The sequence below is a fragment of the Cylas formicarius genome, unplaced genomic scaffold (genome assembly GCF_029955315.1).
Source record: "Cylas formicarius isolate icCylForm1 unplaced genomic scaffold, icCylForm1.1 PGA_scaffold_9__14_contigs__length_23061073, whole genome shotgun sequence".
Classification (NCBI taxonomy): Eukaryota; Metazoa; Arthropoda; class Insecta; order Coleoptera; family Brentidae; genus Cylas; species Cylas formicarius.
This window is the reverse complement of record NW_026844365.1, coordinates 4109984-4130175: the sequence shown is the minus strand read 5'-3', so window position 1 is coordinate 4130175 and position 20192 is coordinate 4109984. Positions and strand designations below refer to the sequence as shown.

Genomic DNA, 20192 nt, shown 5'->3' with positions numbered 1-20192 from the left:
AAATTGCACTGAACAACGGCTACAATCTGTCCATTATAGATAAAACTATAAATAAAAAACAACTTCAGACAACAGTAAACTCTATTTATCCGAAACTCAATACAGAACAACAATTTAACACAAACACATACATAGCAGAACCCAGTGAAAAAGTTTCATAACATTTGTCAAAATGTGGTTTAAAAATAGCTTTTAGAACTAACAATACAATAGGAAAATTTTTAAAAAACAATAAAAGAAAATGTCCAAAATCTGAAAAATCAGGTGTTTATAGGTTGAAATGCGGATGTTGTCCTAAAATTTATATTGGACAAACAGGTAGATCCTTCAAGAAACGCATTAACGAACATAAAAGAGCGTATCGGAATGAGAATGTTCCATTTAACAAATATGATGTAGGCTTACATGTCAGAAAATTGATGGGGTTGATAAGTTGCAGTCTATTAAAATGTTATCAAGATAAATATTATAAATAAATATTCTCGGTATTTGCAATGCATACTACGATTTTCAAAACCAATTGTTCAAACACTAATCAAGTCAGAGCCAGCGTAGACAAAGACAAATGGTGTTGTATGTATTCCATAGGAATATAATAAAATACAAAAAAAATAACGTTTTTTTTTTTTCGAAGATACTTCGACAGGCTACTGTAATGCTTTTTGCAAAACTTCTGGATTCCGCCTGCGTCGGTTTTTGCTTAATCGAAATTGCTGACGTTTCGCCAATCATCCTGTTGGCTTCTTCAGAACCAGTTTCAGTCAAGCTCTGAAGAAGCCAACAGGATGATTGGCGAAACGTCAGCAATTTCGACTAACCAAAAACCGACTGAGAAAGAATCCAGAAGTTTTGCAAAAAGCAAAGTATTTTTTCATACCTTTTGAGACCATAGATTCGCGATTCAATCTCGAATTGTTTTTTTTTTAATTCCCTGTCGTATCTACCGCAGTGACGTAAAATCGCTGCGCTTCGTGGACTTGCAATTAATCGAAACGAATCGTCCCCCGTTCAATATAAAAGCAATCTCTTCCCGGGCAATCCCCCGAAGGCTCTCCGTTTCAAAACGTCTATTAAGTCCAATTATTTTCAGGAAAACTTCGGGCGTTAAAAAAACTTCGACAAAAGATTTGTTTCGGACCGTTACCGGAGTAATCCGGTTTCTTGTTTCGCAGGAATTTTTCCGAAACTTTCAAAGTTTGCCCGTCCCTCAATCGCGCTAGGAAAGTCTTTTAATTGCGTGTCCGTTTTTAACTGCACCGTAAACGGAACTTTAAAATAACGCGGAACGGGGAAACTTTGAAAGCTTGGATAAATGGATATGAGTCTTTTGGTACGGCGATGCTCTATCGATCTAAAATGTTTTTAACTCTGCGACGTTGCCACTTCTACGAAAAAGTAGCATCAACATGGAAGTTTTAAATGGGACACCTTGTATATTACTGCATTTTTGGATCCGCTTATGCTTTATGATTAGTTTCGAATAATACATCCTTATACCTATCTTTAGTCGTTTAAGAGGAATTAATTATTTTCTTTATTTTTCTGCTAAAACATGGATTCAGTTAAATTTACTGGAGCCAGTAAAAAACTAAAATTTTGGACATAGCTTAGGGATTTGCTGTACATTGTTTCTTTTTATTGAAATGAGCTCTATATCACACAGGGTCGGTCAAAATTAATGATTTACCCACGACATACAAAAATGGTAAAAAAGGCATTTTTTTTAAATAGAACACTCTGCAAATATCCTTTATTCCAGGCACATATCTCTTCTATTTATTTATTTTATTAAGAAATCAGCATAATAGTCATATAAATTATCATGGTCATCATAGTTCATATTAAATATCTTAATTAGGACGCTTGATAAAGATGAAACCGGTGTTAAATGTGGCAGAACTACCTTATGGAAGTGTATTCAACACATGAGTTTTAGATTTAAAAAAATTGACAAAAGGCAAGTGTTAATGGAATCTTTTAGAATTCGGAAATGGCGACTGGAATATCTAGAAAAAATTAGGATTTACAGAGAACAACAAAGGTCAATTATTTATTTGGATGAAACCTGGTTCGACACTTATGATACCCTGGAAAAGGGTTGGGGTGATTCAACTGATAAGTGTAAAACAAACGCGCCATCAAAAAGAGGTAAAAGAATAACTATTTTGCATGCCGGCTCCAAAGATGGCTGGATTCCAAATGGACTTTCTCTGTCTGCGCAAAATATTAAAGATTCTTCTCTGGATTACCATGAAGACACCATCGCTGATTTATTTGAAAGCTGGTTTAAAAACAAACTAGTTCCAAATATTCCTCCTAATAGCGTAATTGTAATGGACAATGAAAGTTATCACAGTAGACACTTGACTAAATCCCCTTCCTCATGTTACACAAAAGCAACAATCCAAAACTACATATATAATAACCACATTTATTTTCACGAAGACTATACCAAAAAGCAATTAATTTAAGTTCTACAAAGCTTAATCAAGCAAGCAAAATCTAGGGCATACAGTTTTAAGGTTTCCACCTTACCACTGTATATTTAATCCCATTGAACATGTTTGGCAGCAACTGAAATCTGCCATTCGTCGTAACAATGTTTTTCCCCGTGTTATCTCCAATGTCCTCAAACTTATAGAAACCGAAGTTTTTAACATCCCTCCACAAAGTTGGGCAAATTCTGTTAAACATATACAAAAAGCAGAACAATCGTATATCCATATTGCAAATAATATAGAACAAATTATAATTAGAACAGGCGATGATAGCCATAGTGATACTGATATATTATTATTATATATTATGTGAATAATTTTAAGTAATTTAAGTAGGTAATAAAAATAATTTGCAATTTTATTTTAGATTTAAACATAAATACGTACATAAATAAATAAATATTGTTTAGTATCCTTTCTAACAAAACCCCAAATAATTAAATTCTAAGCAAAGTACGGACCTGTTCGGCCATATTTCATTCTTACAGCTTGTCCTTGTCTTTCCTTAATTCGTATCAGTTAGTCACTTTCTTATATCTTATATCGTGCTTATTTGATTATCTGTATCATTACAATTTGAATGGTTTCCCTTTCAAATGAAATGTAAACAATACTTTTGATAAATTGGTTAAGGCTTTCGCGGCCCGCGGACGTCTACGTCCAACATTGGAGATGGAAGGACCTCTGAAGAAGCTTGCCACTCGTGCTAGCGAAACATTAGGAAGTAATTCCAATCGACGACGGCCTTTAAACCCGAATCAAGATAATAGCTTAACAATACTTTTGTTTTAATAAGAATAAGTAATAAAAATTAAAAAAAAATGTTAATTAAATTAATTTATGATTATTAAAAGCTCATATTGTAGCTCCAGTTTCATGATAATAGTATTAGCTGGAATTTAATTAAAATTAGGAGAAGGAGAATTATAAGATTGATATATATATATATATATATATATATATATATATATATATATATATATATATATATATATATATATATATATATATATATATACATATATATATATATATATATATATATATATATATATATATATATATATATATATATATATATAAAATAACCTTTAAATTAACTTAATTAATGAACTTAACATTTTAAGTAATAAAAATTTGTAAGATTTATTCATTTTTAATTTTATTTTTTTCTATTATATTTATTTTAATAATAATAAATTTATGAATTAAATTAAAGTTTTTTTTATTAGAATATGAATTATTGAATTATAAGTCCGTCTGTTTAATTTTTTCTATGTTAATTGATTGAATATCATGTATATGTAGATTGCAATTTAAAAGTCATTTAATATAAAGAAGGGTATCAAAAGGGGGATTTAAATTTACCTAGATTTATTATATTTTGTATCAATTTTATTAGAGTGAGATGGGTTAGGTTTAGTATCTAATTTATTAGTAATTTATTATCAAAATATACAGTCTTTTAATGCAGGCATATTAACAGCATTGTCAAATCGTATTGAGGATGCAGCTTTATTATGATCCATTATTATTATTAATAGCACAAACTAACTACCATTTTGAATTATATTCTTAATTCTATTTCTTGAATTAAGATCAAATTGTGTTGCTTTAAGAATACCTTAACGCCATTATCTGAAGGTCCGAAGGGCATCTTAAACGATATATTAAGGGCTGCGACGATGCGACGAAATATGGAGCCAATTTCCTGGTAAACGCACATAGCGATTAATGCACACGCAAATATATGACATCGTTAATAACAAAATATTTAATAATACTAATAGCGAACCATGCGGATAAAATTATACTGCAAAAAAGCCACTCGCGTGATGCATAACTTGTTATTGGACACGAAGAGGACTAACCAAACCAAAATTCCAATTTTACCTGGTTGTAGTGCATAGAATTTTTCTTTTAATTTAATTTTTAACAAATTCAAATTGAATGTTAATTAAATGGTCATAAAAATAACTTTACAATAGGGATATGAGTAAGTCTCGTAGTTACGACCTTATTACTGCACACTTCTAAGTATTCACTTCCCTATTCTATGAAAGTGTAAGTTATCCACGTCCCTAAGTCTGATGGTTTCGGCCCCCAGCTTGAGTACCTGATTCTTTCCATTGCCGATCATATGGACTGCATCATAAAGCCAGTTTTACACTGAGCCGAGTTATCCCTGCTTGCAAGTTCAGCCGTGGTTTAATATCGTCTATATCAAATGCCTGTGTTTGCTGCAAAATAATTTAAAATAGTCCCTACTTTAGGACCTTGCCTCTTACGGAGAAAGGGATAAAGCACAATCCTTGTAACAACAAAAATACGTCAAGGAAGCTTAACGCTAACATGTGAGGTCCGTTCTGGTACCACTGTCTAATATTATCTACGCAAATAATAATTTCGAACATTTTGACCTGGTTTGTACGCCTGTTCGTAGACTATAGTGGTTATTATGCCTTCTTTCTGGGAGATGAGGGAAATTTTTCAGTGGTCAACGGTGTGCAGCACCAAGTTCCTGGGAAAACGGTTGGTCAGAATCTAAATTTGAAAAAGCATTGAATTAAGCGAACTTATCTATCCTATCTTCCTGAGGTACGGATTTTGCTTTCGGGATCTTCCTGATGGAGAATGAGAATGTTGTTGATTTTAACCATTTTAAAGCAAAGGAAATTTGTTTTCTGGAAGTGACTGCTACCATACTGTTACGGAAACTTTAAATTTATTTTCAATAAGACTTTCAGAAAATCGTTTGCTTAAATAAAAAGTCCTTTACTTGTTTACATTCCTCATAAACTGTGTGCTTCATAGCAAGGTAATTGTTATAAGGTCATAAGGTCTAACGGACTATTTAAGTGTAATTTTTTAAATAGTAATAACTTAATAAAAAGCAAGACAAATATCGCTGTTTTATATGAGAATTATTGGAAAAAACTTAAAATTATCTTATTACGTTTTCTTTAGTTTTGATCACTTTTGGTTAGTGTCACATTTCTTTGAGCTAATTCTCTACCCACTGAACGTACTGAACGGAACCCCGCGTTTTATTACTCCGCATCATTTAGAAACAGACTTTAACCATTTGACTAGGTTTGGATTTAAAAATGCGGCAAAAACTTGCATTGCATCTGTAGGTAAAAAATATACTATGCGCGTAAACAGGGCTAATTAAGTTTTTGTTAAATGCACACATTTTTTCGAACACCGTAAGGTGTAATCAACACTAATTAAACGACATTGATTATTAGCAATTATCACTCAACTCTTTGGGCTATATTCTCGAACATAATACCTTCCTATTTGATATCATTGTGCTTCAACAAACATGCAACTTGAGGTGAGCTTAACGACTATTACCTAAATGTTTTTCGCTACTATTATCAAATTGTTAAATTTAGGCGAATGAATTTTTTCAAGTTCTCATCAAAGAATCGGATATTTTTTTTAATTGTTGCTTAAGTCTTTAGAAACGACATTATTATTTTTTATTTAAATATATATTTTAGGCATGTACAGAGTGTTTAATGAAAAAAAAAATCAGTTGAATACTAAATATTTGTCACATTTTGTGGGATTTAACGTCAAGTCAATGCATATGCAAATTAAAACTAAATATCGGGCAATTCCTATTCTATTCCTATTCTTAATCTTTAATTCTTGTTTAATCGATATTTCATTATGTTCTCTGCATTCATTTAAGGATGCAGGAGGTTGATGATGTTTAAGCCACCTTCCCTTTTTTTTTTTTTTTCCCGTAGCGTCACAACCCTTCGTGGGTCTTAGCTGCATCTACGACTCGTCTCCATCTGTCCCTGTCCAACACAACCTCCTTCCAGTTCCGTACTCCCAAGATTTTTACATCCTCTTCGATATTGTCCCTCCATCTGAGCCTTGGTCTTCCTAAGGGTCTCTTTCCTGCTGGGTTTTCTTCCCATATCCTCTTTACAAGACGTCCATTCGGCGATCTCTGCACGTGTCCAGCCCACCTGAGCCTTTGTGCTTTTATTTCGTTTACTAAACTCGGTCTTTTGTACATGTCGTTAAGCTCCGCATTCGTTCTTATTCGATATTGACCCGTTCTCTCATCTATTGTTGGTCCAAAGATTTTCCGCAACATCCTTCGTTCAAAGCGTCTTAACACTAGTTCGTTCTGCTTTGTCATTGTCCATGTTTCCGAGCCATACATTACGATTGGCTTGATTACTGCCGAATATATCCGTAGTTTTGAGTTCCTAGATATCAGTCGGGACTTAAACAGGTTCTGCAAGGCGAAAAAACATTTATTGCCCTTTTGTATTCTTGCTTTTATTTCGCTGGTGATATCGTTATCCGAAGTTATAACTGCTCCTAGGTACTGAAATTGGTTTACGCATTGAAAATTGTGGGTGTCCATGGTTATGTTCTGTCCTATTCTGCCCCTTCCTGCTCTCCGTCCGGCCCACATATATTTGGTCTTGTCCTCGTTGATCATGAGTCCTACCTTCTTGGTCTCCTTCTCTATGTTCATGAACATTTCTTTTGTTTTAATCGTACTGCTTCCTACCCATTTAACCCCATAAACCTTTTAATGGGTTAAGCTCTGGGCTGCGTGGAGACCAGTCCTAGGTCTCATTTAAATAACTTCCTGTATAAATTTTTTTGCATTAATTGAAAATTATATAAGCTTTTCAGGAATATGTATCGGAAGCAAAATTTATTTTTTTTAATTTTATTTGCAACAGTAGGTCGTGATTATTTATTTTAACGTATTTTATACGTTATGTATTTGTAACAATTTCCTACTTATTATATTAACTAATACGGAATATTAACGTAATAATACACCTAAAACTGTTGTTCTAATTAGAGACCATTTTATCGAATGCAAAACTCGCACATTTTTCTTATTTTAAAAGTATTATTGGTCTCTTTCGTAGAGTTTCGAAAGTTACAGCAATTGCCAATAGAAGTTCTGCCACAGTTATTTTACATACATTCTCATAAAAAGAAATCTAAAAGTCAAAGATCCGGAAATCGCGAAGGCCATCTTACAGGTCTGTCCATTTTTGAGGCAAGTCTGAAAAGTCCAGAGTTATGACTTGAGGCACCTTCTTGCTTAAAGCAGATATCATTTATAATATGCTAAGGGAATATCTTCGCGTAATTCCTTCCTCAAGAATATCTGGGTGCTGTAAGTTCTACTTAATACATTTTGTAAGCTATTCGTCCCAAAGTATGGCATGATTAAAAAAAAACAAAACACATCTATAATATAAAAATCATACTGAACATATCCCTTTAAAAACGTCACCTGTGGTAATATTATTCTGAAGCTTCTTGGGCATTTTCATATCGTATTTTTCAGAATTTTCAGACATTCCCATTCTCATAGAAAATTAATTAAAATGAAATGAAGTCTGCTAAGTTATTGACACATTTGCTTTTTTGTTTTTAATAAATGCTTCATTGCCAATAACGTACTTAATATTATTATAACATAATATTTATCGTAATAATAAGATATTATTATTTAAAAAAATATATATTTTCATCCTGTTTTTTCAAAATTCAGTAAAGAGTCTCTTGTATAGCAATAACTGTTTAAATTTATTTTAAGTTTGATTGATGTAGTTGATTTACTATCGCCTACTGCTACAAATAAAATAAAAATGAAAAAAAAAATTTGATTTCAACTTTATACTAATGTATGTTTTCAAAAGGATAAATGTATGATAATTTTGTGCACGGAATCTTTAATTTTACAAAAATAAAGCGTAAACTGCGACCCTATACTAATATATATTTTTGAAAAGCTTAAATCATTAAATAATATATAGGGTGTTCAATTTAAAAATATACATGTTTGATTCATAGCTAAAAAACAGTTAGAGAAAGTAAAAAGCAAACTACGCCACTAGATTCTACGGAAATATCTTATATGAAAGTTTCAATAACTCATGAGACGAAAATCGATAGTTTTGGATTTCACCCTGTATCTCAAAAACCGGGATAATTTTGTTTACAGAATCTTTAATTTTACAAAAATGTATCTTTAAATATTACTGAGATAAAGTGTGTCAAAGGGTTCAAGATGGGATACCCTGTACATTTCCTTATAACGAGATACGTTTCACAAGGCAGACTATTGTTCACATAGCAAATATTTGGTTGTTGGCACCAAATAACGTTTTAGATATGAAGTCTTTTTTTTTCATTAAAGTTATTTTTTTGAATAAAAGTGAGTTTTTGGTGTTCGATTTTGAGAACTAAATTCTTTATTTCGGTATTTGGTTTGGCATATCAAAAGGTGATGGTTCTAGTAATAATGCTAGTACTGCAACCTCGAAAAATTTGGGTATTTTTCAGAAAATACAGCAGGGTCCGAGCCTGTTGTTTTACTTGGTGACGGCACCTTTTTTGCCGCTTCTGATACCCGTCTTCGTTCTACTCTTCATTTTTAAAACGCTTCTCAAGCTGGTGCTTATTTCCAAACATGGAAAAAGGTTCGGCGGGTTCCTCGCTAGCCCCGACACCCTGTGGACGCACGAGAGAAACGAATGGAGGTGTGTGGTGAACGTATTGTTTTTGCTGGAGTGCCAAGATAGGATAGACCTGAAGCAAAAGCTTACGGTACGCGCTAAAGAAAGGGTAAGAAGCCGCGCATATTTTCCAGCAAACCAAACGTTAAACTTTTTTTTTAGGTATTTGACGTGAACGACTATCCAAAATTAAAGGCAACGGTGCACAAATCGTGCGGATATTATTATTTTGTAAACGACGATGTGGATTTAACTGACTGCGCCAAAGTGCTGCGCGTGCCCAAAGATAGGCCGTTTGATGACGACGCTTTGAGGGATATCGTTAGTGAAATGGTTAACGAACCGCTTCCCAAAAATGGCGCTGGGATGTGGGAGTTTCGGGTTAGCGAAAGTCCCCTTGTAGCCAAGAGGAATGTAAGTGTACGATTTAAGCGCTGCGAGCTATATTAACCCAGGTGACTGTTATCACCATTCAGCTATTAGCTATATAGGGTGTTCGGAAATTGAGTTCGGAAACTTGTATGTATGTATTTTATTTATTGCAAAATAAAAAAGTCGTCACAACTGCTACTGAATGTATGTAATGTATTAATAATTATAAATGCATATGGCGATATCCAGTATCACCTTTCTGTAAATTAGAAGTGTTGTCGGGAATTAAAAAGTCAATTTGTGGCTAAACGACTTAAAACAAGAGCAACATTTTTTGAGGATTCTGCTTGAGCCAATTTGTTCTATTTTGCAATATCAGTCTAAATAAATAAAATATAGGGAAAATTAAAAAAATGTTCTAAGTATAGTGCCCTCTAGTGATAGATTTCTGTAACACTTTTATTTTTTAACGATGACTTTTACTAAATCAGAGCTGTGTGTCTTAAATACCAGCCTTCCATTTACTGACATTATTTTACCACATTGAATCTTTCCTCCAAGTTATACATTTTGGAAGAACCGTAGCCACAATTTGAAAGTAAAATCTTTTATTAATACCATTCAACAGCAAACAATTTATTTATAAAAAAATGCATATTTTATAGGCTGCTGTGTATTGGTTTATTGTACTATTGTATTGTGTATTATAACTTTGTTCTGGAACTCAAAATAACAAAAAAAAATCAAAAAATTTTAAAAAATACTTGGCGAAACTTAATTTCTCCCAAATGCAAAATTTACACGAAAACTTTGTACAATATGTGAAAACCTTCAATATAAAAGTTTTAGCTGTCCATGCGGACTATACGGCCATGTATAAATATTGAAACACAGCTTTCTAGTTATTGTCAATTATCTTTTTCTATTCCCGTCTGTAAAATACCTAATTACACACGGATCTAGCTTGCGGGAAGCGTCACTTTACCACGTCAGTTTTGTTTCCCACGAATCCGAACTACTTCGGACATTTCCGGGATTTTACGGCACGGGTTTGAATGTTGACGTTTGTCATTTCTGACTGTCAGTGAATGACGGTCGTAGAAAAAGTATAGTATGCAACATGTTCGGTAAACTGTTTAAGGTACTCGTTTATTAAACACTCGCTCCGCTGCGCTCGTGAGTCAAATGCCGTTTACAGCACTTGTTGCCTAATATACTACTATAGAATTCGATCTGGCAGATCTATTGTTTCAAGATTTTTTTTTATCGTGTATTTTTTTTCTCGAAAAAAACGCTTCATGTCTGCGGAAATCGCTGTTAACAAGCAAATGGATACTGTAGTAGGATATGATAATATCAAATAGCTATATGGTTTCAGTACTTCAGGACAGCCATTTAGTTCTACATTCTCAAAGCCATGGGCTACCGTCTAATACATCGTAATTACCCAAGGGGAAATGACCTTTAGTACGGAATTGAAATATTATTCTGTAAGGGATCGTTTCTGCATCACAAGTTTAATGATTCCACAAGTTGATTTAAACATGGCGACCCAAGACGATGAAAAGGAATGCTAACCATTTGCTTAAAAAAACTAAGTTTCTCTCATTTTTGGTTTTCTGGACTTATTTGCTTGTAACACCCACGAATTATTATACTTATTACTTTTTCTAGGGTAAGCACGCCTATCCAGTGATATTTAGATTTAACCACGTGGTGGGAGACGGGGCCACCTTCATTTCGTTTTTTATGAAGGTCTTCAGCGACACACAAGCGGATCAGTACTTGACCACAACTCTTAAGAAGTACAGCGGATTACTAACCCAAACCTCAAATGACTTCAACTTGGTGATTTGGGTACGTAGTTAATGTTGATGATGCATTTTATGTATCTCTCAGTAAATGTAAATCGAAGAAAAAGCAATCACTTTTCCTTATAAGTGCATTCGAAGAAGGAAAACAGCAAAAATAATAAAGAAATTAACAAAATTTAATTTATTTCATTACATTTCCTTATTCACTGATATACTGACAAATGACTTAACTTATTAGTGTCCTCGGGTGAAAAACAGTATTAGTATCAATAAGGTATAATATTCCTCGAGTTGAAGCAAACTTCCTGTTCCTCAAAAAGTCTATTATTAGTTCATTCCGATTCAGTAACTTTTAAACTAATATTTCCATGATTTTTACCAAAATGGCATCTACTTCTACTGAATTGCAAGTTATCTAATAGAGCTCTTTCGAAGGAGGTGCTGCTATAAATGCAGAAGCAGTGTGACATAGAAATTTCAACACCCAGTGAATGTAAATATATTTTATTAATACCTTGTGAGGCTTTTGGGATACATGTGGGATAGGAATGACCTGTTATATATCATATATGTTAAATAAGCGAACAGTCCATTGATCTGGAGTACTCCAGAAGAAAGGTTACATTAGTTTGTGGGAGGAAGTCAAGAGGTACGTGGTGTAGAATTATTTTACTGAAAAATTGGATCATGTATTGTGAATCCACAAGGAAAAACAATCATTGATACCATGCCACACGTATCTGCATATTCCATATGATCATCTCATAACTTGTGGTTCTTTGATAAATGGAATTCACTGGGCTGGGGGGTCGGGAAGTATTCTAAAAAAATTAAAAATCGCGTGTGCAAGGGTCTACAAAAAACATCATTTTTCAAAAACCGTTTAGGAGACCAAAAAAATTCTTGAACCAGAAGACGCAAAACTTTTATTCTTGACCATTTTTCAAAAATATACGGCAAATTCAAAAAAATTGAAAAATGGGTCCCCTTATTATTGAAAATTTCTTTCACTTTCTTTTATATTGCGATATAGCCCGTATAGCAAAAGCTTTTGTATTTTATTTCCCGAAATAAATAGAAAATTGTTTTTTTACAGAGTAACTTATTAGCCGCAAATCAAAAATCGCAAAAAATATGGCTAATTGGTTCAAACAGTGTCATAGGTGGCATCAAGACCTACAATTGTTGTATTCGTAGGTTTCGTCTATCACATACTCTGCTCGGGATATTTGAAAAAATCCATATTGTAATCGTTGAAAACTAAACTGTGTCTTCAGTTACCTTTCTGCAATAGAACTGAATAAAAAAATAATAATTTTTTGTGAAATTAAAGTTGTAAACATTATACACATGTACTGGGTGTTACAATCTCAATGCCATTATAATTAATGCACCAGAATCAAGTACATTTATGTTGGTCTCACTTAATAAAAGTTTATTCTTCTAACTCTCAATTACTTTGTTTTTAACCCGATAAAAGTTTTTTCTTGTAATAAATAAAAGCATGACGCGTTTCTAAAACAAAAACATTTTGGTTTGTTGACCATTTTTGAACATTTTTTTCACTTAGTTTAACATTTGTGAGTGCTTTTTCTTCTAAGTTTGGTGACACTTTGCATACGTGCAAATACGTTCTAGACAAATACTTGGCGTTGACGTTTTTTTTTTTAGTTCGGCCGCATTAAATCAATCCTAAGGAATTTATACGTGCTGTTTTTCATCTTTGGTACGTTGCTTCATCTTCTTTTCGCGCGAGAGAGCGACGAAAATCCTTTACACGGGCCTTGCCTGTGCGGCGATAAAATTGTCGCGTGGTCCGTCGAAGATAAGGAAGAATTGATCCCTACGGTGAAAAAAATTAAAAACAAATTCCCGAAAATGGCGTTTTCGGAAGTAGTTCATACTGCGCTGGTTGCCAGTTTGACGGATTTTTACAAGAGGGTGGGTAAATACGAAAGTATGGTTATGATCCTAATAGATTTTGGTTTGTTTCCGTTCACATTTTGTAAGCGTTTTTGAGCCAGAAAGGCACGTTTTTGCTGACTTAAGTTGCGACCCAACAAATAAATTTAGCATTGGCAATGGCATGGCTTTCATCCTAAAAGCCTTCATCGAATATCTGCCACCCTGACAACAGAACGAGGATTGATATTATTTACACTGATTTTCGTAAGATTTTCAACAATGTTTGGCTTGCTTGCTTCTGAGATGGGTCCTCAAATTCATATCGGAAGGGAAGGTCACTAAACGTTTAGTTCAGGGTTTTATTTCAGACTCAAACAAGTATCCCATAAAGCGTCCCACAAGGTTCATACCTGAGACCCGATTTTTACCTCTTTTATACAGAGTTTGCATAGTTCCTCTAATTAAATAAATAATTAGAGGAATTGGACTTTCTTCCTCTTTTATACTGTCTATATATGCAAGCGAATGGTACCTTAATAGATAGCATTGTTATAAAATTCATGCTTGATCCAGCTCCTGTTCGTGTTTGTTTTGGTTAGTTCTCTCTGTCCCTCTTCACACAGAGGACATTGTAAGAGTTTGAATATCAAGACTTGTTTGAAGGTTTTCTTTATTTTTGTGTATACATTAATAGTAATAGTAAGTAGTGATAGTAATAGCAAATAAATAGCTGTCTAGGGTAGTTCGAGGGTATATTATTTTTCTAACCGGTCTGTAAATAAACACAGACAAGCAGACACAGTGGTAATACGTATACCTAATAGAATAGAAGAAAAAATCAAAGAGTAAATGATTGGAGGACTTTAGTTGAAAAAAATGTAAAGAAAAATACAAAATAGGCAAAGAATAGCCATCACCAGACGGGCATGTTTCAGATGAGTTGTTGATGATGAACCAGACAATTTTTTAAGATTTAATTCTTATATATGCCCGTGTTAGTTGATTTTCATTCAAAATTTTTTAATGTCCTGTTTCTTTTTTTTTAATTTTTCTCCTACAACCTTGAAAATAATGAATTGAAACTTCTTACATAAATTAAACTTCAAAAACTCAATATTCAAAGTTATCAAATTATTTTTATTCTATATTTAATTGAAAATGTTTAACACAAAAAATTGTTTAGTTTTTTTGTAATTGGCTGTTCTATTTACAAATCAGGGAATTCAGAAGAAACTTTGCAAAAACTTCTATTTTTTAGAACGGATACGGCGTGCCAAATTACATAAGCGTAGGGATGCCGTTTATTATGTCCGTCAGGGACATGTTGAAGCCGGGTCCGGTCACGCTGGTCAACAAATTTTCTTTTGGCATTGCGACTTTTCCAACCAGGAGAGCTACGTTAATTCAGACGCTTCTAGAAGTCAAAGAGCGATTCGAGATATTAAAAAGTGGCATCGAAATAGAGGTAATTACATCCTACTTTAAAGGCCTGCTCACCCCTCCACCTGAAAAATTTTTACATATGACATTGCTTAAACATATAATGCATTGGATCAGTCTCTTAAATTGCTAAACAATACTTTTTCCACACACCTGCGTGAATTATCATTAAATATTTAAGTAATGTCTACTGTAAACTATTTCCAATGTGTAAGTCCCACTATTTGCACATATTATGTGTAGTTTTCCTGCCTAGCACTGCTACCTTCTTAGGATAGGTTTAAAAACGGAGGCACAAAATATCTTATTTTGATCATGCGAACCCTGTCCTTTCGATTGTATATCAATACGTGAATAAAATTATTATTATTATTATTATTATTAAACACTCTCAGAATTTTTGAGGTTTTCGAAGGTAAGAATCCTTAGAACTGCACGTTCAAAAATCCTCAGGTATTGAATTTTATCGTTCCAACTTTGGTAGTTTTGGAAATATTTAAGCGTCAAATTATTTTTTATGAACCCGGTTTAAAACCAGTGTTGTACAAAAATCTACCAGGGGTGAGAGAGCTCTTGAGCTCTTCTTGTCAGAGAGACTAAAATAATTTAGTAAAAAGGAATAGCATAAAACGTATTGATTTTTTACCAATAACGGATTCTAAGTCTCAAATCTTCGAACGTGTTTTATATACTAGACCGATCCTATAAAAAATTTAAATTATTGAGATCCGGAAACCTTGCGGGCCATTGTGGAAGCCATTTTGAGAGTTTTATGAAACCCAGCGAAAGCTGCAAGTGCAAAGAACCCAAAAGAAAGTGTTTTCTGTCGAATAATTATATTTTTCTACTCCCGTCTGTAAAATACCTAATTAGACGCGAGTCTAGCGTGCGGGAAGCGTCAGTTTCGTTTCCCACAAATTCCAGCCACTTCGGACATTTCCGGGAATTTACCGCACGGATTTGGGAGCAATCGGATGTTTTCGGAGATGTTTCCCACGCTTTTAATTTTGATTGTCAATTCTGACGGTCATGCCGCTGAATGTATTCGTGTTGTTTTGCGAAAATGTACCCAAAAACTAACGGTCATAGAAAATAGTGTATTATCCAGCAAGTGCGGTAAACGGCATTCGATTCACGAGTTTACACGAGCGGAGCGCAGCGGATAATTTAAAAAGTTTGCCGAACGTGTTGCATAGATAAATAGACAGATAGATATATGGTTTATTGACAACTTTACAATATCATACAAAGCAAAAAAAAATAAATCGAATATATGTAAGTATATACCTAACATAAAATTGTATATAACGTCATAATATACTAAATCTAGATATACAATGAACATAACTTCACAATAACAGGACAACAAATAAAAAAATAAATTTATATTTATATAGCACAGAACAACATTAAAATACAATCAATGCCCAACGCCCCGCAACACGTGATTACCGATGTTGTCTTGAAAAAAATCACCAACGCTATTATAACCCTTACCTAGAAGAAAAAAAAAGTTTAAAAGATTTATATTTATATTTATTGTATATTTATATAAGGAGACTTTTGTTTTGATTTCTGCAACCTGTATCTCGGAAGCACGAGATTATTTGCAATCCGGGTGTCATACCTATTCATACCTATGAGAATCAGAACCCCTCGGCAAACTATCGGTCTTGGAGTGTATCTCGAGAACACTTTTGAAATATGAACATGGGACAGTCATTATTTTATGTTTAATAAACAATGGCTTACAGTGTTCTTTAAAATTTGAATTTGTAATTATCGGTAGTGCCTTTTTTTGCATCCTAACTATTTTAATGGCATGGTGGCGTAGCTTATACGCGAGTGAAATGAACCAAAGTAAGTTGACTTCAATACATCAAAACTCACTATTTTGCGACGTTGACGCAAAAGAAAATGAATATTTCAAAGATTTTTCTTAGCTCGCCAATGTGTTCGCCCAGAGTCTTGCATGATTTGCCACATTAATAAACGTTGTGTCATCAGAAAACAGCACAATCTCACTATCAGGCATCATGTACTGGCAAATATCATTTATGTATATAATAGAAAGGAGGGGTCCCAGAACGGAGCCCTGGGGTACTCCAAACTCAACGCAAGCCAAATCAGACTTATTGTTCTTTGCGCTCACAAACTGTTGTCTATTGATTTACTTCAACAAATTTATATAGCCTCTCTTTTAGGACTATAGGATAGGACAGGATAGGACGATAATTATCGACCATTTGAGGGTCTCCGTTTTAGATATTGGCGTTACTTTAGAAATTTTAAAAATACTTGGGAATATTCCTTCATTAAAACAACTATACTTTTTCTACGGCCTTCAGTTTTTGGGTACATTTTCGCCAAACAACACGAATATATTCACTGACATGGGCGTCAGAATTCGCAAACGCTCCGCTCGTGTCAAATAATCTTGTGAGTCGAATGCCGTTTACTATTAATATATTACAATTAAATAAGCTGTGTTACTTCTATAGGTAGCTTTCATTATTATGGAATACTTCATGGGTCTCTTGCCCGCTTTCTGCGTAAAAATAGTATCCACGTTGCCAGGAATGACTGCCATTGTGACAAGCCTTCCAGGAACTGCTAAGGTTACCTTCGGTAACACGGCCATAACTTCAGTAACGTTTTACGCCCCAAATAGGATGAAAACAGGTAAGTTATCTTGTTTAACCAATTGTTAAGATCTTTTAAGTTACTGATTAGATGATGGTGAGTTTAAGTTTTATTAGCGGGAGTTATTACCACTTCCCCCTTTCTCACTACATTTTACGCCATGTTTGCTGGTAATTCCTAATCATCTTCAAATCAAAAAGGATTGTAATTGTCCTTAAATGTCATGACTTGATGTAATTTTGACAATCTTATTTATATTTCTGTAGAAAAATAGAAAAAATCGTTTTTTTGTTTTATTTCTATAGTAATTCGTTGAGTTATAATTTTTTGATAAAATATAATCGTATCATGTAATATGGAATAGGAGAACTAACCTAAAAAAAGTTTTTTTTTGGCCGATGTATGTTTTAATGCGACCATATTTACCATTTACCATTTCGAAAACCCCAAGGGATATAAGGTAAAACACATTTTCATGGTCCCTATTTCTACTCTAAAACTCCGTCTACAGTGTTTCCGCTTCTGGCGACCATCACAAACTTAATTTTGTTAAATACGGACCTAATGGTTTTTTCAGTTTTCCAGAATATTTCATATTTATTTAACCATAATACGGCCCTGAACTACATTTTTAGGTGAGAGTGTAATAAAAACAAATTACATAATTTAATCACTATAAGTGTGCCTCGATGCATTTTCCAGCTCTATTTTTTTTTATCAAATTTCGGCTCTAGTAATAGCAAAATGGTATTTTTTTTTCTTTCGAAATGCGCATTATGATAAAAAGCCGTTATAGTTACAATCCAAAGACTCAAATAGCAAGTCAAGTGGACTTGTATCCCTCAATACCATAGCCTCAGCAATTTCAGACAATCATTTGTCTCTATGATAGTTTTCATAAACCAAGAAGAAAATATGGATCCCGAGTAATTGCTCAAGAAGAGCAGATTATTAATGAAGTTAGCTTATTTTTTTCGACCATTTGCTCATGAAGTGAACAAATCCAGAAAACCTGTTCAAAATGCTTTACATTTTCATAGCAACAAAGCGTTTGAAATATACTTTAGTCAAGCACTCAGGAAAGGAGTTTTTCATATTTTGCATAATTCGCACGCGATTCAACACACGCCGTATTACACACGAAATGATTACTAAAAAACTTAAACTAAGTAGTATGCCAAACCAAAGAATATTAAGCACAGGTAGGTATAAATTGATTTTTTGTTACGGACCACAATTTTACCTGAATTTAAATTCCGAAACTTTAGGTAATAATCTTGATTGGTCACTTTTTTATATCTATGAACGGACCACACCAATTCAATGTATGGATTGGTTTGTGGAGGAACAGAATCATTGGACCTTTATTTACGACGGGACCTTAGTAGTTATTCTAACGCGGGACTGTGACGATTCAAGGTCACCGATGGCTTGTTCCATCAGCAGTGTACCAAAGCTTCGTAAAGGGTTATGGAAAAGAAGTAAAGGTCACGGCGAAGAAGACCAGAGTGATTTTCCACCTATGTGTCAACAGTAATTAAGGTGTACCATAAAAAATCTGTAATTAGTGACAGGTGTAGGTAGTTGCAAGGGGTCCCCTGGGGTAACCTCCCCTAGGGGAGGTACTATAAAGGTATGGGGTGGAATTGCCAAAAAGGCACTAGTGGGGTCGGCATGCCGAAAGGGTACTATGTCGTCACACTTCACGTTCGACACACACACCTTAATTAGTGACAACGACACCACCTCTAGGGGAGGTACCCTTTATTTACCTTTAATTAATGGTGGAAAATCACTCTGGTCTTCTTCGGCGCGACCTTTACTCTTTTACATGACCCTTTACGACGAACTAGCTTTGGTACACTGCTGATGGAACAAACCATCGGAGACCTTGAATCGTCGTCACAGTCCCGCGTTAGAATAACTACTGACCTTAACTTCAGAACGATATGTAAATTTGATTATGAGCAGCAAACTCCTGCGCACAATGGAACGGAAGTAACTCGATTTTTTAACCACTAATAACTTAACTTAACTAATACAACTTTTGTATAAAACTTAACTCACAAATGGATATTAAACAATGGTTTTGTGAGATCGCCCGTTATTAGCGCAGTTCCCTTGATTATTTAATTTTTGGATGTTTAAATAACACCTCACGACCTTTAAGTTCTACGACAAAACTTGATAAGGGAAGATTATCTCTTATCTGTTATGTTTATTTTTACCCTGGGTAGCAAGATAACATAGCACAACTTGTTTATGTAAATTGATTCATTGTCCACTTTCTTTGTGTGTTATGTTTAATTTCATGAAAATTTCCATTATTAAAGTAATTTCCGATGTTAGATAACAATGAGTTCCAATAAAACGATCATGAAAATATAAGAAGATTATGCTTTTTTTTTACCTCACGTAAAATTGTAGTTCAGGGCCTTTACACACAGAAAATATCAAAGTCACGATATACAGTGATGAAAGGAGTTTATTAAATTGCAAAAAATCAGGTACTTATTAAAAAAATTAAGTTGATGATAGTCGCCAAAAGCCAAGGTATAGAACGGAAAATGCGCTCATGAAAATGTGTTTCTCAATTTAAGTTATCTAAATAGATAAAGCCAGGAGACGAAAAACACCAACTATTTTTTTCGAATATTTTGGGAAATGTTTGGAATTTTCCAAAATGCAAAACGTCTCCCGTAATTTGAGCTACCCTGTACAAGAATACTTTCTGCCATTCTTCGTTATTTTTCAGGACTAACGATCAGCATCCTCACTTACGATGACCGGTTTCAAATAGGCCTGGAGGTTGATAAGGCCCTTATAGCATCGAAAACGGAAGCCCAAATAATTTGCGAGGATATATTTAAATACTTAAAGTTGTTGGACGCTGAAACGAGTTCGCTTGGTTATAATGAAATTTGATAAATAATAGGAAAACAAATTTTTTTATTAACTAAAATTGTTTTTTTTTTGGCTCATACGTCACCCAGCTCAAA

At 33.8% G+C, this 20192-nt stretch overlaps 1 protein-coding gene across 2 annotated transcripts; it reads left to right on the top strand.

Moving 5' to 3' along the window:
* The first annotated feature begins 5758 nt into the window (after window positions 1–5758).
* On the top strand, window positions 5759–20127 carry LOC132707206 (uncharacterized). Of its 2 annotated transcripts, none has more exons than XM_060678952.1 (8): window positions 5759–5838; window positions 8847–9110; window positions 9182–9433; window positions 11066–11248; window positions 12877–13146; window positions 14369–14575; window positions 17052–17232; window positions 19949–20127. In XM_060678952.1, exons 1-8 carry the CDS (start codon window positions 5827–5829, stop codon window positions 20116–20118), a joined length of 1539 nt encoding a protein of 512 aa, XP_060534935.1. In that variant the 5' UTR covers window positions 5759–5826; the 3' UTR covers window positions 20119–20127. The 2 variants fall into 2 exon arrangements, with proteins under 2 accessions (XP_060534935.1, XP_060534934.1); XM_060678951.1 differs by having other exon boundaries at window positions 8847–9128.
* The last annotated feature ends 65 nt before the right edge of the window (window positions 20128–20192 follow it).